At 38.8% G+C, this 21,479-nt stretch overlaps 1 protein-coding gene across 1 annotated transcript in view; it reads left to right on the top strand.

Annotated features, from left to right (window-relative positions):
• LOC113078269 (A-kinase anchor protein SPHKAP-like) overlaps nt 1-20,889 on the top strand; it is a 47,241-nt gene extending 26,352 nt beyond the window's left edge. The window contains 8 exon segments of the mRNA XM_026250598.1: nt 9,522-9,581; nt 11,085-11,222; nt 11,319-11,574; nt 12,923-15,316; nt 15,319-16,270; nt 16,763-16,939; nt 20,190-20,273; nt 20,696-20,889. Of these exon segments, the coding sequence (XP_026106383.1) occupies nt 9,522-9,581; nt 11,085-11,222; nt 11,319-11,574; nt 12,923-15,316; nt 15,319-16,270; nt 16,763-16,939; nt 20,190-20,273; nt 20,696-20,750 (4,116 nt within the window). The 3' untranslated portion in view covers nt 20,751-20,889.
• The last annotated feature ends 590 nt before the right edge of the window (nt 20,890-21,479 follow it).

Raw genomic sequence — 21,479 nt, 5'->3', positions numbered from 1 at the left:
GGCAGTACTACATATGGAATAGGTCTCTAAGGCAGGTCCTACCTTAGAGTAGAGATGAAACAGCTGCCAGAAGAGACTGACAGAGCGGGTATGTCAAAGGAAGACATGGGGGATTACCCTTTTACACATATGGGATTACCCTTAGGGAATCAAGCCATATGGACACCTAGACCAGTACAGGAGCTGACCGAGACTTCGGGCATGCTAACAACAGTACTGGGCCTGGTGTCACACTGCTCCACCAAGTGCTGGAGGATGCTCGACCAGGGTATGCCAACCGATGAACTCTACCGGGAGAAGAAAGGCACCCGCATCCCCATGTGAGGTGGAATGGCGCAGCAAGTGTGACACCGAGCCAGTTCTTCCTGCCAATTACTTGTTACCCAACACACAGGAAGAAACCAGCTCTACACGAAGGTTGCAAAACCTAGTAAAGGTGTTAGGTGTCACCCAGCCCGCAGCTTGGCAGATGTCTGCCAGAGAGGCGCCAAACACCAGCACATAGGAGGAGGCAACACTCAGTGTGGAGTGAGACCTCACCCCCAGGGAGCACGGTTCTCCTTGGGAATGTTACGCCAAGGCGATGGTATCCATTATCCAGTGGGCCAACCTCTGCTTGGAGACAGCCTTTCCTTTCTGCTGACCTCCAAAGCAGACCAGGAGCTGCTCAGAGTGTCTGAAGCTCTGGGAGCAGTCAAGGTATATGCGACACACTCCTACAGGACACAGTAACTCCAAAGCAGGATCTGCCTCCTTGGGCGGCAGTGCTTGCAGGTTCACCACCTGAAGGGAGTGGAGGGAACCTTGGGCACATATCCAGGCTGGGTCTCACAACCTGAGAGTAGGCCAGCCCAAACACAAGACACCCTTCACTTACTAAAAATGCTTGGGAGTTTCCCGACCCTCTTGATGGAAGTGGCAGCCATATACACTTCCAAGGTGAAGGGAGACAGCCTGGTCTCCAACCTTTCTTGCAGAAAAGAAAGCACAACTCTGACCAAGCATCTCCGGGAGTCTTCTCTGTGAGAAGAACACCAATTCGTGAACAGACTTCAAAGCATAGGTCTGCCTCAAAGAGGGAGCTCTAACCTGAGTCATGGTGTCTACCACCGCTGGTGGCAGATCACTAAGGTTTGCCGGTTCCCATCCAGAAGCCACACGTGGAGGTTCCAAAGATCTGGACGTGGGTGCCATATGGTGCCCTCCTCATGGGAATGCGCCAGGGAGTGGCTGTCACGAAGAGCATGTGTTCCAAAATCCAGGTCCTGGTGGGCCAGTAAGGTGCAACCAACATGACCTGTTCCTCATCCTCACTTACCTTGTGCAGTGTCTGTACAAGCAGGCTCACTGGGGGAAGTGCATACTTGCATAGGCAAGCAAACAGGTCTATCTGGGCTTCTCCAAATCGACTCCAGATAAGCTGGGGAAGGAGTCGCCGTTCCCCGGGTAAAGTGAGCTGCTGTTAGAGTGCATCGGCTGCACAATTGAGCTCTTGATTTGCTCTTTTAGGAAAAACTTCTTTTTCAGCTGAAGCTCTTCATGAACACAAGGATGACTGGCTTTGTAGCGAATATATCGCATCGATTACTCGGCTCCGAAGCATAATCTGAAGAGTGTGGATGCACCTGTCGCCTATTTATACCCATATGTATAAGGAGTGGCTCAGGTATGACAAATCCACTAGCCAATTTTTATTGCCGTTTTCTCTTTAACTCAGAGAGGATTGGTCTCCTAGGTGAGACCCCATATGTTGTTCGACATAACTCGTAGTGACCAACAGATAGGAAAATATAGTTTCAGTAAAACAAATACATAAATTCTCATGCATACTCATTACTATAGTTAGAAATGAATATAGTTTCAATAAAACAAATATTTATAAACAAATAAATACAGTGGTCATGGTAATCTAAAGTTAAGTGGTTTAAGGTTTGTCAGTCCCAATTAAACAAACCTAAACCAGTTAATTAAGGTCTTCTTGTTCAGGATTGGAGTAAAGTATTGTAATATGAGTTCCCCAAACACTGAGACTTTTATGGGGACGGATCAAAAAGAAGAAAATGCAACATTGAAACTAATTAATCCCTGTTTCATAACGATTTACAGGTCTGAAATCACCCTTAGTTTAACTACACATGCATGGTAAATGTTGAGTATAAATGGTTTTTAAAAACACTTTCAAATCTATGTTGGCGCCTGTTTTATCTTGCCTTCTTTACAAATGCTGTCTGGAGTGTCGGGGTGTTTAATAATAGCTTAAGTATAAAAATCACAGGATTGAAACCTTGACCATTCCCAAAGTTCTGTGCATTCTTCTATGTATTTATTAATAAAACATTCTGGACAATTTGATTATACTTGTGGGCGAGGAGGAGTTAAGTAATCATGTTTATCACATATTATAACATATAAATCCATTTTATGGATTGGAATTACACAGATATTTTCCCAAAGTCAGCCTAGAAAATGCACAATAAAAAAAAAACTGCAGATTTCATCTCGGTCTGGTAATAGTTTTTTTTTTTTGTAATGGGATTTGCAAAGCCAGAAATCATCTTATTTGGAGAATGTAGTAGATTAGACTATTAGAAACACATTAATCCTGTATAGTAGGATGCTTAAAAAAAGATAACAATGTAATTGCATGTAAGTTCTAAACGCATCAAAACACAAATATATTAAGCTTTGAGCTTGGAGTGATATATCCTAAATTAAAGCAAATTAAAGTTCCCAGGGGTGTATGAAAAAACTCCAGTAATTATGGTGGATAAACAAGGCAGTTTATGAAAACATAAAGAAAGTCTCATTGGATAAATAAGCCTGAGTAAAGTGGTAGTATGTTGCTTATGCATGTTTTGTGACACTTTCAATGTTAGTAAAATGTCCATTGAGTGACACTAAAAATGTGTTCCATTTAATCCGATGGATGTGAATTTGTCAAGGTATTATTATGTTGGTTGTTGTAAGTACTGTGTCGGTTTGAGTGAGTGAAATTATAATAACATGAAAAATAATGCACCACCTACATTAAATCCTACTCTAAGCCTAACCATATCAAAGCAAACTTGAGATAAAAACTCAAGCATGCCATTTTTTCTTTTTTCTTCAAATATTTGGTCGCTTTTATTTTCACTTGACTTATACCCAACCACATCAGTAGTGTAATGCTGTACCAGGTGCCCTAATGGCCAATTTTACTACATTGTAAATACCATACATATGGAGCTGATTATGTGATGCAAGGAACCATATGAAAATGAATCTTTATTAATCAATAATCTGCCCCTTTAAAGGTGTCATGACATGGATTTTTTTAATATATATATATATATATATATATATGTTCCTTGAGGTTTACTTGTAATTTTAATCAAGTTTTTTGCACACAAAAAACAAATAAATATGTGGAATAAATATATATTTCCAACCCTCATTCTGAACCTTTCTCTAAAATGACCTGTTTTAAAGGGGTCGTGTCCTTTAAGGCTTCTCAGTAAATAGTAATAGTTAATCGTAATTTACTTTGGTTTGTTATGCAGCTGCAGTCAGATCAAGTACCACTTTATCTTTCAACAAATGTTTCATTGTGAACTCTCCATGACACTGTGTCTCGTTTACAAAACAAAATGCTCCGATCAATCCTCTGACACCATACGAGATACCATTAAAAATAAACTATCCACTTGTTCCTTATGCTGGGATCCTTTTGATATTTGTACAAAGACTCGAACAAGCTGTTTGAACCAAACGAGGCAAAAGCAATGTTCTTTCACTTCATTTGTCCTGTTGACAGACTCAAGCATTAATCAAGTAAATATACCATTATCACATTATGAACAGAAGACATCAATGGAAAGTTCTCACCATGATACACAAACAAATGTGTGGTGCGTGCGTGTGTGTGTGTGTGTGTGAGAGAGAGAGAGAGACAGAGAGAGAGCATCAAGTATGTGGTGTTTTGTGGTAAACTGAAGTAAATGATTCATAACCATAACAAAGTCACTTTAAGCATCCATCTAAACCTTAAGGCCTTTAGCAACCTACTCTACTAGTCATTCTGTAACTATATATCACATTATATTCATATGAAACATTTTTTTTTTCACTCTTCTGTGATGCAATATGTTTGTTGTCATTTCCAGAATGAGATGTTGTGTTCAGAATGTTCTTATCAGGTTATTTTAGTATTACTTACATTTACAATTACATTTAGTCATTTAGCAGACACTTTTATCCAACGCGACTAAAAATGAGGACAAAGGAAGCAATCAAAACCAACAAAAAAACAATAGTATACAAGTGCTAAAACAAGTCTCAGTTAGCTTAACACAGTACACATAGATAAAATTATAGTTTTAATTACCAAAAATAACCCTGGTTCAGAGATTACAGTTTATTATTATTGGTACGAAAGTAAGGATCACTGTTATTTTTTCTATTTCTTGGATTTGTAACTTATGGACATATGGGTCAAATCAGGGTCAAAAAGGACCTTATTGCCAACATAACTAGGCATAAATATTTTTCCAAACATGATTTTGCATTATATTTGTAAAAAAAAAAAAAAAAAAAAAAAAAAAAAGGGCTTAAATTCTTATAAAAATGATTATTTGGTTGTTTTTCCTTGTATGTTAATGACAAACAGCAGCCATTGTGTTACTTGCTCCATCATATACGAGCTAATTTCCTTTCTGCAAATGGTACCTAGCAACTACTCAGAACACTCTAACAGTCACAAAGCAAGGTCTTAGCAACCATTCAGAATGATCATAAGCCAGGGCTTTAATATCATGGCAGCATCTTTTGTAAGCACAATGCATATACAAAAAAATCTAATGAGACCTACCATTTATTTTAAAAATGCACATTATGTATTTTTATTTATTTATTTGTTTACTAGCCATGTGTGTCAGAAAAAAGGCAGTGACATTAATGGTGCCACCTGACAGCTACTGGCCATCGGGACTACCGGGAGATTCCCGGTGGGCCGCGGTCTGGTTGGGCCGGTGCGTTATGTATTTTGTTTTTAAATCATTAATAATCGCAAATATATTCGTAATTATATTGTTGTATGGTACAATTCCGGTCTTATGTGTCTCTCCCATTAACCTGCATGATGCTTTTTTTTATTTATGTACGTTAGTCGCAATAATTTATTTAAAACATAAAAAAAGCAGTATAAAGAACAGATAAAACAACGCGTGCGCATGATGCTGATGCGGCTGCGAGACGTGACGTGTTCACTGCTCATTGGCCAATCAGAATCAAGATCTAGCCTTGAAAAGCGGCCGCTTTACAGCTGCAACGAAATTCAACATGTTAAATAATAAAATATCGAAGCGTAAAGGAGGGGCCGAACGTTGAGAGAGAGAAAACGACAAGCACTTGAGGCAGATGCCACCAAATGTGTCAAGATATATAAATCATTGCTGGAAGGCAAAAGACTTACGTGAAGACGTCAGCAGGGCGGGACTTGACTGCTGAGGTGAGACAGAAATGGGCAGATTTTATTTTTTCTCTTGTAAAGGATAAATATTATTTTTCTTTAAAGGATATTATTATGTACTATGAAAATAATGTAAACAAAGGTCTTGAATACATTGTTAATTTATTCATATTGCTGGCGAAATTCTACATACATAAACAAAAATATTTAAACTCATCCCCTATATTTAAAGTATTTTTAATTGAATTTGATTGTTTTATATCTTCATTGAAATTGATAAAAAACAAAAAGTCATTAACATGCCTAAAATATTATGAAGTTTTCTTTAGATCCCCTGTAACTAATTAATGTAATTGTATATTACACTGACTGTCCTATGCTCTGTACTATGTATGTTATTTGTTCTGTGTTCAATTAAAAAAAAAAAAAAAAAAAAAAAAAAAAAGGTGAGACAGAAATGTAATGATCCACGTAAGCTACTGCATTATTTTGTTTCAAAAAGTTAGGATATTCCAGCTGTAATATGCCACCACTCACTGATCTATATAAATTACATTTAAAATTCTCAGCTCTCAGGTTCTGTCTATTTTATTACAAAATTCAGACAATACCGTTTTGGCGTTAGAAAATGTGACGTGACAGATCGCTTTAGCGCCTCAGTTCAAGTAAACTGATAATCTGTTACTTTCTGTTTAAAGATACAGTACAACTTGCAGAAATTTATATATGCCTCATAAATAATATCGATCAATCAGTCATCAATCAAAACGGCAGGAGAACAATTATGTCACACGTTACATTTACCTCAAGAAAGCCGTTTAAAGACGATAGCAAGGTTAGTTGAGATTGAAAAATAGCCATAAGAAAGGAGTATTTTGCTAAATATGTGCACTATAGTACATATTTATTATCTTCACCTGTCATTAAATAATTTTCATTATAATGAAAACTGCATTACATTTAATTATTTTTAACCTTTAATAATACCAGCTCATGCTCTGTCTCTTTATATTTACAGAATTTATGTGAGATATATTTTTTTCAATTTGTAATCAATTGAGAAAAAAATCTCTTAAAGTGCCAGGGAGAAACCTTATACCTACTGTTGGTCTGTGTCATTAATGTGAACAAAAGACAAAGAGAAATAACTCACTGCTCTTGAATAACAGCTTTAACAAGTATATATATATATATATATATATATATATATATATATATATATATATATATATATATATATATATATATATATAAATGTATGTGTATGTATGTGTGTGTGTGTGTGTGTGTGTGTGTGTTTGTTAAGTGAAGTATTTTATATTTGGATATGCAGTATCTGTACCTGAAAATGGTGCTATTTATGATCTTTTTTTCGTATTTTATTACTGACTGTTCACTTGTCTTCATTAATGTTTGAACCTAATAGTTGTAATAGTGTTAATAGTGTTTATTGTGGTATTGAAATTAGAATTGTGAAATGAGATTGCAGCTTATTTACAAAGAAAACAATAGCAATTTTATTTTTATGTTTTTATTTTTAGCAGGGCAAGTACAGTTTTGAACCCTAGCATTGAGCTCTGCGTTTGAATATATAAGCCAGTCTACTTCAAGGATTTTTAAAGGCCTTTGATTATATTAACTAAGAACAATTTAAAATAAATCACTACACAACGATCTTTGTCTTAATTACTCTTTTATTTTATTGTAGATCAGTGGTCTTTATAAATCACGTTTACTGTAGTTCAGTGGTCTTAATACTAGCCTACTATAAGCAGCCAACAGGTCAGAGGTAATATGTGTAAATTAATATAAATACAAAAAAATTTATGTTGCTGCACTATTAGATTAATAAAAAGCACATAAATAAAGACCTTTAGATATTTAAAATAAAGCCTGATAAAATCATTTGCATTTTCTTTGTTTATTATTTTAATATTTTTTTCTTGGTTTTGATAGTAATACATTCTAATCGGTAATTTTACATGCAGATTAATGTATGTATAGACATGTAGTGTGTGTGTGTGTGTGTGTGTGTGTGTGTGCGCGTGTGCGCATGTTTACATGCATGGTGGGCCGGTCTGGATGAGTCCAGGGCTGATTTTTTGTCCCAGTCCAGCCCTGGCTGAGACGCAGCGCAAGATCAGTTTCTTATGTGAATATGACAGTTCAGGACAATTATGGCCGTTACTCTCTCTTTCTCTCTCTCTCTCTCTCTCTCTCTCTCTCTCTCTCTGTCCATCATCTTTCAAATGGAACAGCATTTACTACACAGAGCCATAGTTTACAGACAAGCAATATCGCGTTCATTATCAAAGGCGATACATGGGTAGATTGGAGATGCTCATGACAATCAAATTTAAATATTTGCACAGCCCTAAACTGGGTATATAAACCCTTCTGGATGCACTAGATCATTTACTGTTGTATTAAGTCCTAGCAGCTGGAATAAGAGAGATGAAGTGCTATGTCTGTGGTACCTGAGGGTGGAATCCATCCTTGCTCAGAGAATCCTACAGATTCCAAAGACATTTGTGACCCTACACAAAATCAGTCTTAAGTGTCAATCTTTCGAAATTGAGATTCATACATCCTCTTAAAGCGGAATAAATAAGCTCTCCATTGATGTATGGATTATTAGGATCGGACCAGTATTTGGCCGATATACAACTTTTTGAAAATCTGGAATCTGAGGGTACGTACAAAAAAATCTAAATACTGAGAAAATCACCTTTGAATTTGTACAAATGCATTCTTAGCAATGCATATTACTAATCAAAAATTAAGTTTTGATATATTTACAGTAGGAAATTGACAAAATATCTTCATGGAACATGATCTTTACCTAATATCCTAATGATTTTTGGCATAAAAGAAAAATCTATCATTTTGACCCATAGTGTTTTTGTTGTTGTTGTTGTTGTTGTTTTGTTTTGTTTTTTTTGGCTATTGCTAAAAATATACCCCAGTGACTTAAGACTGGTTTTGTGGTCCAGGGTCACATTTGTCACTAATGTGATCTTAAATGCCTTAAGTGAAGAGTGAAAGAAGAGCTCTTTCACTCACAAACACACACACACATCCACAAGGACAAATTTGAAGCAAACATGCAACTAGCAACATGATATGCTTTTAAGATACATATGAGTCATCAGAATCAGTAAAGTTAGTAATATGATGGCAAGTGAATAGAATGATGTGAGATGAACGCAGATGAAAAATAGAGTGAAAAAGCTTTGCTTAACAGTAAAGAGTGATAAATAAGTGATAAGTGCTGTTCAAGTGTGTAAACATTAGAGAAAGAGACAAAGGTTGTTATATGCAATTGCTTAAAGTTGCCCAACCTTGTGGCATTCTAAACCTGTATGCTTTTTTAGTCAGTGGAACACAAAAGAAAAAATAAATTTCCAGATCATAGTGACACAAACCTGACAAAAGCACCATAAAATTACCATAAAATTGGTCCATGTGAGTCGTGCACTGTATTCCAAGTCTTCTGAAGCGCAACAGTAGCTTTGTGAGAGGAAAAGACTAACATTTAATGAAGTATTTCACCCAAGATGGGCTTTAATCAAACTTGGCTATCTATGCAGCAGTTTATTTTAAATCAGTGTTACATGACCATGTACAAAAACATGGATGTTTCATTTGTAGTTATAACGAAAACCATTGAGCTCACAAAAAATTATTTTGTGTTATCCAGTGGACCATTTTTCTGACAAATGTGCAAATAACATAGCTATACAACACATTTTGCATTTACATATACTACTGACGTTGTAAGAAAAACAAAACTGGTTGAAAATCTGTGAACATTATTCATTACATTCAGTGCAAATGTGGCACTTATAGGCAACGCTGCAGGAGATTTGACATGTTGTAAAAGAAAGTGTTGAATATGCGGAATGAAGAATGACATTTGATAGCTGTGACAGATGAGAAGATTTTCAGTGCTGCTGTTGTATGTGCTCCTGTGTCTATTTTTGGTACACTGTGTTTGTGCACTAAAGCACATGTACAGAGACTTTACATTTCTGGTATGTGCTTATTTTTTTATGCTCAGCCTCTCTCTTTCCAGATCTGCTTCGTGAACCTTGACAGACATACTGCTGAACGGCATGACGACAGCTATGTTAAGGTGGGCTGAGATTATCCTTCCTTTCTTTAAAGATGATGAAGATGTAGGTTTGATTCCCAGGGAATGCATATATTGCTATGAAAAAAAACTTTGCTTGCTGTGGATGAAAGCATCTGCACATTTTTAGACAATAACTATTAAATAGTCTTGTGTTTTGTCATTCTCAGTAAACTTTTTCATTAATATCCAAATAAATATCTATTTCCCTCTACTAGGGGTGTAATCGTTAACTAAATTCACGGTTTGGTTTGATATGACACAGTGGTGTCAAGGTTTGGTTCGGGACGGTACGGGGATAATTGGTTACATCGCAATGTTGGAAATGTTTCTGTTTTAAACTATGAAAGTGGGCCAATGGATATCACACACAAGCAACATGCAAACTTTGCGCAATTAATCTCAGTCAATTCACTATATGCAGAAAGTGAAAGTAAAAACAGAGTGACTGATTAATGACGGAGCTTTCGCCATCTGACCAATGAGCGAAAATGAGACCAATCTACTTCAGCATAGGCTGATAATGGCATATATAACTGTTTTAATTTATTCCTTTAATATTTTGAATATTGCATAGTGAAAAAACATGACAAGAAACATATTTCGTGATAAACGTTTTTCAAAGTCGGTGCTTGAAATAAAAGCTTTTTATTTCATTAATTTTTAGTGATGACTGAAGTCAATGCTGTTCCTACACTTCTGGGGCCCTACACAGCTCTATAATTCATTTTATAGATTTGTTTTTAAAACATTTTAACTGAGGAAGAAATATATAACCATAATCTTTTGTTATCCTTCCAGCACATCAGTTATTTGGAAATTATTGCTAGTCAAATTAATTGTAATTTTAATTGAATAATATAAGTTACTTCATAGTAATAATAACAGACCTAATAAAAATAAGAATATAACAGGCCTACATTAATTTAAAATGCCAAATATCTTAATATTGCCAACAATTGATGTTTTTGACAATGTCTCTGGTTATCATCTAAACAAGATTATCGTCTTTAGATGCACCCCAGCAAGGGGAGGTTATTGCAGGGTCTTTTGCAGTGCATGCCCTGCGTGCCCATCCGCTAACGTTACGCCACTAGAAGATAGCAAGTTGCTTGTTACGTTGATTGAGCAGCCTTGTTGGGTGCAGTGCCACTGAGAACATTATATTTCACACACTTTAAACTGTTTTATTTTCCAAATGTAATAGGATTAGTCCAACAAATCTAATCGTTTGGTTCGTAATGCGTGCCAAACTGAAAGCCTCGTATCAAACGGTTCAATAGGAATATGTGTATCGTTGCACCCCTACCCTCCACCCTTCTTATTTCTAATTCATTTAAAGTTAATAACAAATATAAGAATGTCTTTCATCATTTCCTAAGCGTGCGACATAAACAATGTTTCATCTAATTAAAAGGGAAATTAGAAACAATACAAATTACCAAGATAATGCAAGCAAAGACCCAAATTTATGTGACTTGAATATTAGCATAAATTTCCCCACAGAAACTGGCCTCAGTGTGCCCAGAGCTGCCACGGTTAATTGAGTCTCTCGGAGTGCGGCAACCCAAAGAAAATGAGATTCTGCTTCTCAGCAGCCTAGAGTCACCGGACTCCTGCCAGCATGACCCCAGCCACCCACAGGTAGGAAATGAATACAGACCGGAACATCTGACATAATTTTACAGCTTACAGTCTGCCTGGTTGAACTGTGTTTGTGTTTATGTATGTGTATCTCAGAGGCAGAAAACAGCGGATGTCTGTCTGGTGCATTGCTCCTGTGGCCGCCCAACCCAAACCAACAGTGTCATTTTTGAGATCAACAAATTCCTGATTGGACTACAGTCAGGGCAAGAGAGACAGAGGCATGGCCGATTGGCTGGTCAGCGGGCTACTGAAGATGACACCAATCGCTCTGTGTCATCGATAGAAGAAGACTTCCTCACTGCCTCTGAACAGCTTGGGGAAGACAGTGAGGATGACCCATTCAGAAATGGTAAACACTGCATCCATCTACCAGAAATCCAATTCCACCCAGAAATCCAGTCATTGTAGTTCCATATCTTATCTTTTGTGTAGTATTTTCTTTGTCCTTGCTGCTCATATGTAATGAGAAAACTCAACTTTAGGCCAGCTCTGGCACTTTCACTGCACCTTCCCTCCTGTCCACCTTTGAATAGACAGAAAATTGCTTGAATTGTGGATTAAAGAGCATTCAGCCATTTACGTTTTCTCAGGTTCTGTGAGCCTGCTCCGATAAGAGTGGCTCTATTTGGCAGTGTTTCCACGCCAAGTCTATTTCTTAGTTTAGTAACACAAAGTATCCCTAGTCGGTACCAATGAGATTATGGTTTTCAAAACAACTTGGGCATGTCACATAAATGTGCATCCATAAAAAAGCAAATAAATAAAGTCTTTAGTTTTGCTTTTGGGAATAATTTGGATTTCCACCTTTAGTCTAGGTTGCACTGTTTATAATAATCTGAACTGCAATCTGCTATAGTTATTAGATACAAAGTAACCAAGCAACAGCACGGATGCACAAGGACATAGAGCAGTGAAACAATTAATTCATTTCAGTCTATGTTAATAAGTATGTGTGTGACAGAGAAAGAGAGACAAATGGGAAGAATAACTAAACATTGTATGAAGGTTGTTTTGGGGAATATGCCATGGAAGGCATCTTAACAAAGAAGCACTGTCCCCAAATGTTTTGTGAATTTTCTTTGTACATGTCTGAATGCTTGTTTGTCTTTAGCTTAGTAACATTATTCTGTGCTACTGCTTTGGCCTCTAACAGTAAGCCAAACTTATGAATGTCTACATGTGGCGACACTCGCCCCTAGTTTTATATTAAAGAGACAAGATAAACTGGGCTCTGCTGGGCTAATCTATAATTAATATCTCATATGAAATTAGAAGTAACACTGTGTGAAGGTTATGCTGTCCCTCAGAGACAATACAATATTCATAATCATATCAGCCCAGATATAGATCTGCATTTGTATGGTCTTGGTTATGGAAAAGGAAAAATGGATACAAATACAACAGTGTGCTATGGATAGCTCTGACTGGACCCTCACTATATCCATTGGACGTAGCAGGCGACAGAAGAGGATAAATCTTGACACTTTTTACCTCCTTTCTCAGTTTTGTCCCTTATTTTCACTCATATCTCCTTCTCCATATCTCTGACTTGGCTTGTCAGTGGGCTTCATTTACATGTGTATTAAATTTGACTTTTTGTATAGGATTATGCAGATGCCTGGCTTTAATCTATTTCCTCTCTCTGTGCCCCCACACCATTTCTCAACCAACCCTGCAACATGTCTTTCTTTCTCCAGATTCTGAGATTTCTATCATGCCCGAGTCAGTTAAGATGTTGAGAGCAGCCCACGCTCAAAGAAGGAGTGAAATAGAGAGAGAGGATAGTGAGGACTCCGAGACCCTCTGCACCTCTTCCAACTCCCAAAAGCTTTCAAGAACATATTCCGCCCCCTCAAGAGGCCCATCTGCTACCCCCAAAAAAGTCAGTCGTCACACCAGCGAGTCAGCTGGTCACTATGCTACCAATCTGGCTGAGTCAGTCCTGCAGGATGCTTTTATTCATTTGTCACAAGATGAACCTTCTTTTGTCACAGAGGCAGCAGTGAGTGTGTCCACCACCTCGCAGAACTCAAGTGATATAAGCCATTCCAGTGAAGAGCCACTGAGGGCTCGAGCCTGCTCTTTTGAACTTCCTAAAATCGTAATTGTCCAGAGTCCTGACAACAGTGAGGAGGTAACAGAGTGGCCAGAAGCTCGGTCACATGGGACATCAGTGCAGGATAATGGAAATAGGACCAAAACAATAAACAACTCAGCAATTGGACACGCCACCAAGCCAGTGGAAATAGCTTTGGCATGTGCTGCGAGTGTCATTGGTACCATTACCACCCCTCAGGTCACTGAACAACTCACACTGGAGTCAGGAGAAGAAGATGAGTGTGAGCATAAAGAAAAAGAGAGTGAGACCGAACAAGGGGAGTATTCATTTTCCTCTGCAGTATGTGGAATGTCTCAGGTCGCTGGAGCCGTAGCCGCTGTAGATCTAGCAGATGACTCTGGGGATAGTGATGACTCAACAGACGTCTACTCTGCCTCTATCGGACTTCTGTCAGTTGCCCAAGCTTCAACTGCAGTGCCTCTCCACTGTAGCATTGCAGAGGGCACCAGCGTCGAGGCTTTCAGAGCCAATGTTGCTGAGGTTCTCCTCAGGGAAGCTTCAGCTGTACTCACCCACAGACAAAGTTACTCAAGCATTGCAAACTTCCTTGAGACCACACATAACAAAATAGTGGATGGTATCACAATTCCAAGAAGGCCCTATCAGGAACAACAGGATCTTGATAACTTTACCCAGGAAATATCAGATAATATCTTTCAGTATGCCCTTGAAAAGGCTGAAAAGAGAAAAGAGCTTGAGGGTCCTGGCAAAGATGCCCCAAACATCGAGGGTTTCCTCTTGGATTGTGTGAATAATTTGATCTTTGATATCTTATGTGTAACATCAAGGAAAATCAGTGACATTTCAAACTGTAACATGGGATCATATGACAGGCATGAAGGCAGCATCAGCTTTAGGGAGTATGAGGCTGATACCAAGTCTGGAAGAGAAGCATTGAGCCAATTACATTATTTGATCGAGCCAAACCAGGCTTATAATCATGGCGAGAGGCGAAGCAGTGTGGAGAAGTTGTCTGCTCTCATAGGGAAGAGAGAGAGAGAGCAAAAGCAAGTACAGGAAGAGAGGGAAAGTGAGCCAAAACTGAAAGAAACCTACAGACTTACTCTGAACAGAGTGACAGCCACTGTGGTCAAAGGGCAGTCTGACTTGGGCAGGAGTGATAAGAACACGGACTATGTGCTCCCTTCAGCTGAAAGCTCACCACTTCACATCCCACGAGGGAGAGCAGGAGGAGAGAGTGAGACCAGGCAGCACTCTGTATCGTCCTCTTCGGGAGCTCTTGTGGCACTTAAAATGGATTCATGCGAGTCCAAAACTCCTGTCACATGCTTTGCTGATGACTTGGCAACCACGGTGGTCTCCATGGCTACAGAGCTGGCAGCAATATGCCTGGAGAACTCCAGCGGAAAGCAGCCATGGTTCTGCGCCTTAAAGGGTGGTTCGGAAGGTCCAGAGGGACTGCTTTTGCCCTGCCGCACAGCCGCAGCCCTCCGCCGGAAAGAGACACAAAATGGCACCGCAGTCACCAAGAAACACAGACCTCCACGTCTCAGTGAAATCAAACGTAAAACTGAAGAACAGCCCGAGCTCATGGAGCACCTGGTCAACCGTGTCGTGGACGAAACTGTCAATCTAGATGAACCTACCACTTCTGATCCATTTGCTCTCTTTGCATCAGAGGTCACAGCCAGGATAATGAACTGCCCAGAATTGAGTGTGGTGGACACTTCCAAACCTGGCCAGTCATCTCGCAGCCGCCTGCAGTGTGAGAGATGGAGCAGCAGGGGCAAAGCGTCAAGCTACGAGAGCATTCCAGAGGAGGACGCAGATCCCTCCGGGACAGCAAACACTTTGGGACCGGTAAACAGGCTTGGGCATAATTTAAGCAGAGGTAGCTCTATCTCCAAGCAATCCAGCTGTGAGAGCATTACGGATGAGTTTTCTCGGTTCATGGTGAACCAGATGGAGACAGAAGGTCGAGGGTTTGACCTTCTGCTGGACTACTATGCTGGGAAAATGCCAGCAGCATCCTTGCAGCAGCTGTTCAGCAAGCAGCCAGTAAAAAAAATGGACACCTCAATGTGCGCACATCATCTTGTCTCTCTAAGCAGTCTAGCACTGAGAGTATCACTGAGGAGTTTTATCGTTTCATGCTAAAAGACATGGACAAGGAGAACAAGGACTACAGTATGACCAAGACCAAAGAGTGGAGTAATAGCCTATTACCCCCATCCCCTAGAACCCCATTTTGTATCCGTCAGTCTTCTGTTCCTGACAGGCGATCCTCAGATTCCAGACTAACTGTAAACTCACCCATCAAGGCCAATTCATTTGATGGATTTGCTCGAAATGTACATGGAGATTCACTCAACATCTATCCAACCAACTCTGTGTCGTCAACAGGACTCTGCAAGTCTGATTCATGCTTGTATAAGCGTGGCCAAACAGACCAAATCACAGACATGCTGATTCATGAAACCTGGGCCAGCTCTATCGAGTCTCTAATGCGCAAGAATAAGATAATAGCGGAGCCCTCAGAGGACAGTGTTGAGCTTGATTCAGCAGATTCGCAGCCACATGTACAGCTCTTTGCTAACCGTCTAGCAGCAGACATCGTAGAGAGTGGCAAGTCCCTGCTTGGAGGCCAGCAGGATGGCATTGTTGCTGCTTGTCGGCCACAAGTTACGGTTGGAGAAAGGAGGTACGGCTTTAAGCATTCTCGTCGTGACAATAGTGGAAACCGGCCAAGTGTAGAGCATCTGGAAAATTGCGGTAGCTCTCAAAGTTCGTCCTGTGTAAGGCAAGCGTGGCGTGGACAGAGGGAGGTACCCTTGATCCACATTGAACCTGATCAAAGAGAAGAGGCCTCAGAAGATAGAGGGAGGGTTGGGCCCCACCACACAGAAGCATCCCATCAGATCCATCCACAAAGTGGCAAAGAGAGTGAGACAGCAACCAGAAGCAGGTACATAAATCACCCACATCATTTGTTTCAGAGGCTAAGCATTTGTTTCTATGAAGTCAGACTTGTGCTGATGAATTAATATTTATTAAGTAATGAAGGGAAGGAAGCACAAAATTAGTTGTTTTAGCTTTCGATAAAAGTTTTCTACACTAACTTCTTATAGATCATGAAGAATTCTCAGTTCATGAACCCAAGATATCACATTTTGAAGATATCAACATTTTGCTTCATGTAGTGTCACACGTGGTGTTTGTAAATCCAAACAGCACATCTCGGTAAAGGGGTTCTCCTCTGTAACATCCATTTTTACCTACACTGCTAAAAAAAATAGAGAAATTTAAATTGACATTATACCTATGTTCCCTTGATTTTTATTTTTCTTGATCCAAGCTCTGGACAGTGAAAGAAGCTTTGGGGCAAAATTAGCAAAATTAGAATTACTGGTTCATTGTGACACTGCAGTTTCGCCGTGTATCCTCTTTCCCCCCTCAGCAGTGACAAAGACAGGGCCTCCTCAGTGGTCACAGCACCCTCTGCAGGTGTGGAGGTGGAGCGACGCTCTCTCAGCGCTAGCAGTGAGGAAAGTGGCTCAGGCAGCTGGGCCCAGATTGCCCCTGAAGACGACCCCCAGGAGGAGACCACCAGTAGCTTTATCCAGCTAAGCGAGGGGTCAGTCTTCCAGTAGACCAGGGGTCACCACACTCAGTCCTCGAGGGCCAGTGTCCTGCAGAGTTTAGCTCCAAATTGCCTCAACACACCTGCCTTGAGGTTTCAAATATATCAAGCAAGAGTTTGATTAGCTGGTTCAGGCGTGCTTGATTAGGCCGGAGCCAAAATCTGCAGAATACCAGACTTCCAGAAACAAGTTTGGTGACCCATGCAGTAGACCATCATGCCTTGCTGGACAGTGTGGCTTCTCCATTTGGCTTTTCATTAAGCTACATATGCTAGATGCAATCCTTGCCAGAAACTGGGCACATCCAGAGCGCAGTGTAGCACCCATTTGTGAGCTTGCTTTTCTCATCTTTAAAGTAGCAATTTATTGACTTAGAGCTCCAACGTGAATTAAGCATTAAAGCACTTATTTTGCCCTCACTTTTTAACTAATTAATACGTTTTGACATATCTTGATTTATATTAATGTCATGTGACTTTGTGATCAATCTTCAGCCAGATGATGTTGTCTTTAAAGTCTGCTGCCATTGCACTTAATTTACTGTCTAGCACACAAATGCACAGACACAGTGATACAGAATCAGACATAATGGCTAAAAGAGAAATGCGCCAACAAAAGAATAAACATAAGAAAATTGCCTACTAGACGTTCATGTCATTCCTGTTATGTAGCACTTTTTGAGCTCTGTAAGTTCTAGAAAATGAACATGATAGTGTTGTAATTTATAGTTTATATCAGACTTTCAGTAGTGCTCTGACTATGCTGAGGCAATTAAAAACTTTATTCATTTTAACTTATTTACACAATTCCAAGAAAATTATTTAGGGATATCTAACAGAACAGAAGGGTTGAAATATAGTCAATTTAGAGTTAGATTAGATGAGGCTGTCAGCTTTGTTTACTTGGGTTCATCTTTTGAAATCCTGATTGTATTATCTAGTTATTTTTAGCAAAAATTGGACTGTTTTATTAACCAGCATCAAATCCTTTGCTGATACATTATAATCAAGTGATTTTTCCAATAAAATGAAAATGTCACTTTGTGGAAGATAAATGTCATAAAGAACTTTTCTAGTTACAGGGAATTGCAAAAGTGGGAAGCAAATTCAGGACATTAGTAAAACCAATAGCAATATTGGGCAGAACCATGGTTGATCAGAGAAGTAAAAATATGAAGAAACACATGACAGTTGTAATAAATTGAATTTTTTTTCATGTTGTTTACAGTAGATGGGGAAATGGCAACATCTGCTCAAATTAGAAAAGCAAAATGTTTTAAAACAGGTTTATTGTAGTTAAATAAAATTAAAACCATTAACCATTATAACCATTTATTTCAGCTTTACCTGAAATAAAATACATATAAAATTTATTATTATTTTGAGGTAGTTGTCAATGGTAGAAGTTCTCATTTTCATTTAGTTTAACTTGATGCTCTAAACTTGAACTAAAATTAAATACATTTTATAAGAAATGGTTGGAGATATTATGAAATGAATAATAACTAATAAAATGGCAAAAACATCAAAATTACTAAAACTTTAAACAAAATTAAAATGAAAATTTTAATAAAACTAAAGCTAAATATTGTAATTTAAACATTTATAACCTATATAGACTTGTGATTTTAAAAACTATTATAGTATCTTAGTGATACTAAAACAGCACTGATTTAAACTTGTTGATATTGTGATACAACTACTACGATTTCCATCTCCAAATTGTGAGTTTACTATTTTATTGTATTAAGGTGTATATGATACACACATCTGATTATTTCCTTCCATACCACCACACACACACACGTGTGTGTTAGCACACTCTAAGCCAGTGCCTGAGGTAGTGTAAACTCTCTGGAAATGAAGAGATTGCATTTGTGAGTCGAGTTCCAGCACAGCTGTGTGAGTAAACGGCTCTGACAGCATGACTGGAGTCTGGAGCGAGCTCTCACCAGAGACTCCACAGCAAGTGCTAGTCCTGACAGACATATGTCACATCCTGGTTGGCTCTAGAATGAAAAGGATGTAATGGGTGTGTGAGTCCCTCTTGCTGATTGAATCATGTCCAGCCTGCCACACTCACCGACGATTCCTAACCTGCGCCAGCTCAACGCCATCTTCACTTACCCGAGTAAGCTGGCATCGGCCTCCATCTGGCTTTAACCCTCACTTCATTGTTTTTCCGCCATGTCGGGGGAAAGGTTACTCTCTGCTTGTTCATTGGGCTGCTGCTGGTAGAGGCACAGGTGGCTCACGTTCATAGTCATCAGCTGGTAGTGAGCTGCTGTTGATGCCCATGCTAATGAATCTCATGCCAAGTGTTCATGCCTGTTCGCTCTAACTCCAAGCCCCACTGCAGTGATCAATAGTAGCTTCTGCATTGTTCACACTCTTACAGATCTACTAGACTAGAAGTAAGCATAGAAAGAGAAAAAAAAAATTGAACAATTTGGACTTTGTAATGTTGCTGATAGAAGCAAAGGCTGCATTTATTTGATCAATAAACAGCAGTAATATTGTGGAAAATTTATTATAATTTAAAAGAACTGTTTTCTATTTGAATATATATTTTTAATGTAATTTTTTCCTGTGATGCAAAGCTGAATTTTCAGCATCATTATTCCATTCTTCCAGTGTCACATGATCTTCATAAATCAGCTGATTTGTTGCTCAAGAAACATTTTCGATTATTATCAGTGCAAAAACCCATTGCAGTACAGATGCAGTGCCATTCAAAAGTTAGAGGTCAGCAAGATTTAATAATAAATACAACTTTAATTCAACATGGATGAATTAAATTGACCAAAATTGACAGTGATTTTTTAATTAAATATTTTTCAAATATATGCCGTTCTTTTGTATTTCCAGTATAGTAACTGCTAATCATATTAGCTTTATTTCTAAAAGATCGTGTTACACTGAAGTCTGGTGTTATTATGGTGGTGAAATTCAGCTTTGCATCACAGGAATACATATATATATATATAATATATATATATAATATATATATATATATATATATATATATATATATATATATATAATACAAAAAAAAAAACAGTTGTTTTGACTTGTAATAATATTTCACAATTGTATTGTTTTAACTGTATTTTAATCAAATCAATGCAACTCTGTGGAGCATAGAAAGCATTCAAAAATGTAAAAGTCATAATTATTCCAAACCTTTGACTGGTAGTATTTGTGTACATATTGATCTTTTTATGTGCATGTGTGTGTGTTTTAGAAATGGGAACAGCAGCGCTTCTAGTCTGGGATTGGCAGACCTGGAGGGCTTTCTAGACTACACCATCTCCAGCAACCTAATCAGGTATCCAACAGCAACACACTAACCGCAGCACACTTAGAAATACTCGAGATAATGGCTGTTAAGCGCTCATCCATAACCCGGAGCGCTGTCCAAATCCTCATGTCTGCATCTCTCCTCATGAGGATACGGCCACAGTTGGAGGATGAGAAATTGAAGTCAAACTTGGATCACATTCTGTCATATTAGAGCGATAGCTGCTTCTACAAGTATGTAATTGTGCTGTTTGCTGTGTCTGCGAACCGTCTCAAACATGGGTAGTTCTAATGGGTTTTGTCACCAAAAGCGTTTCAGTCATTTACTATTTTCAGCTTTTATCAGATGAGTGCAATACAGTCAAGGCCCCTGAGAGGCTCCGTGAGGTGACTGGAACACGGCCAGCATTGCTCTATACAGCATGATAATGATAGTGTCTCTGTTTGCAGCGAGGACAGAGAGAGGAAGGCATCTCACTGTCAGGATCAGACGGACGGTGAGTGATCCAGCCCTTCACATGCACGCATACATATTTGAATGAAAGAGCATTCATCGCTGGAGCTTCACGACTGCGTTTGGAATTAAAAGGAAATCATGCTAGCACTGCTCTTCACACTTCTGCGCTAATGTATTCAGTCTGAAGCCGTATGGGTTTCTCTTTTTCTGGCAGTCTGATCTTTTATATAAATGTTACATGTTGTTCTCGAGAGTGAACTTCACATTATTTCTCTGTGAATGGGGATTTTTAGATTTTTAAGGGGCACCGGAGGCTCACTTGGTGCCCTCGATGAGATATTTTTCAACTTTATATTTTTTTCATGCAAATTGTGATATGGGATGGTCTCTAGAACTCAATTTTGGGAGTTATTGAATGTAATTATTCAAATGCGCTTGGCTCTGAAATCCGAGGGGGATATTGTGAGTGGGTGGGATGCTTCTGAGCCAAAACTTAACATGTTGGACTGTGGAACAAACAAACAAACACTGCAATAGGCTGCAAGATTAATCAAAATACAACAAACATTGTAAAAATGCAAAATAAATAAAGTGACGTGTGGCACTGTGTTCCTTTACACATGAGCAGCTCACGATCTGCTGGTGTCTGGTTCGGTTCACAGGAAATGCTGCTCTACATGAAATCCATCTCTACATCAGCTTTGAGTTTGGGTCATTTAACAAGCATTTGGGAAACACAACATGCGCCAACCAGCTTTCCATACTTGAGAAGCACTA

This window comes from Carassius auratus, unplaced genomic scaffold (genome assembly GCF_003368295.1).
Source record: "Carassius auratus strain Wakin unplaced genomic scaffold, ASM336829v1 scaf_tig00025065, whole genome shotgun sequence".
NCBI lineage: Eukaryota > Metazoa > Chordata > Actinopteri > Cypriniformes > Cyprinidae > Carassius > Carassius auratus.
Note: the sequence above shows the minus strand (reverse complement) of the source record. Positions and strands in the feature narration are given on the sequence as shown.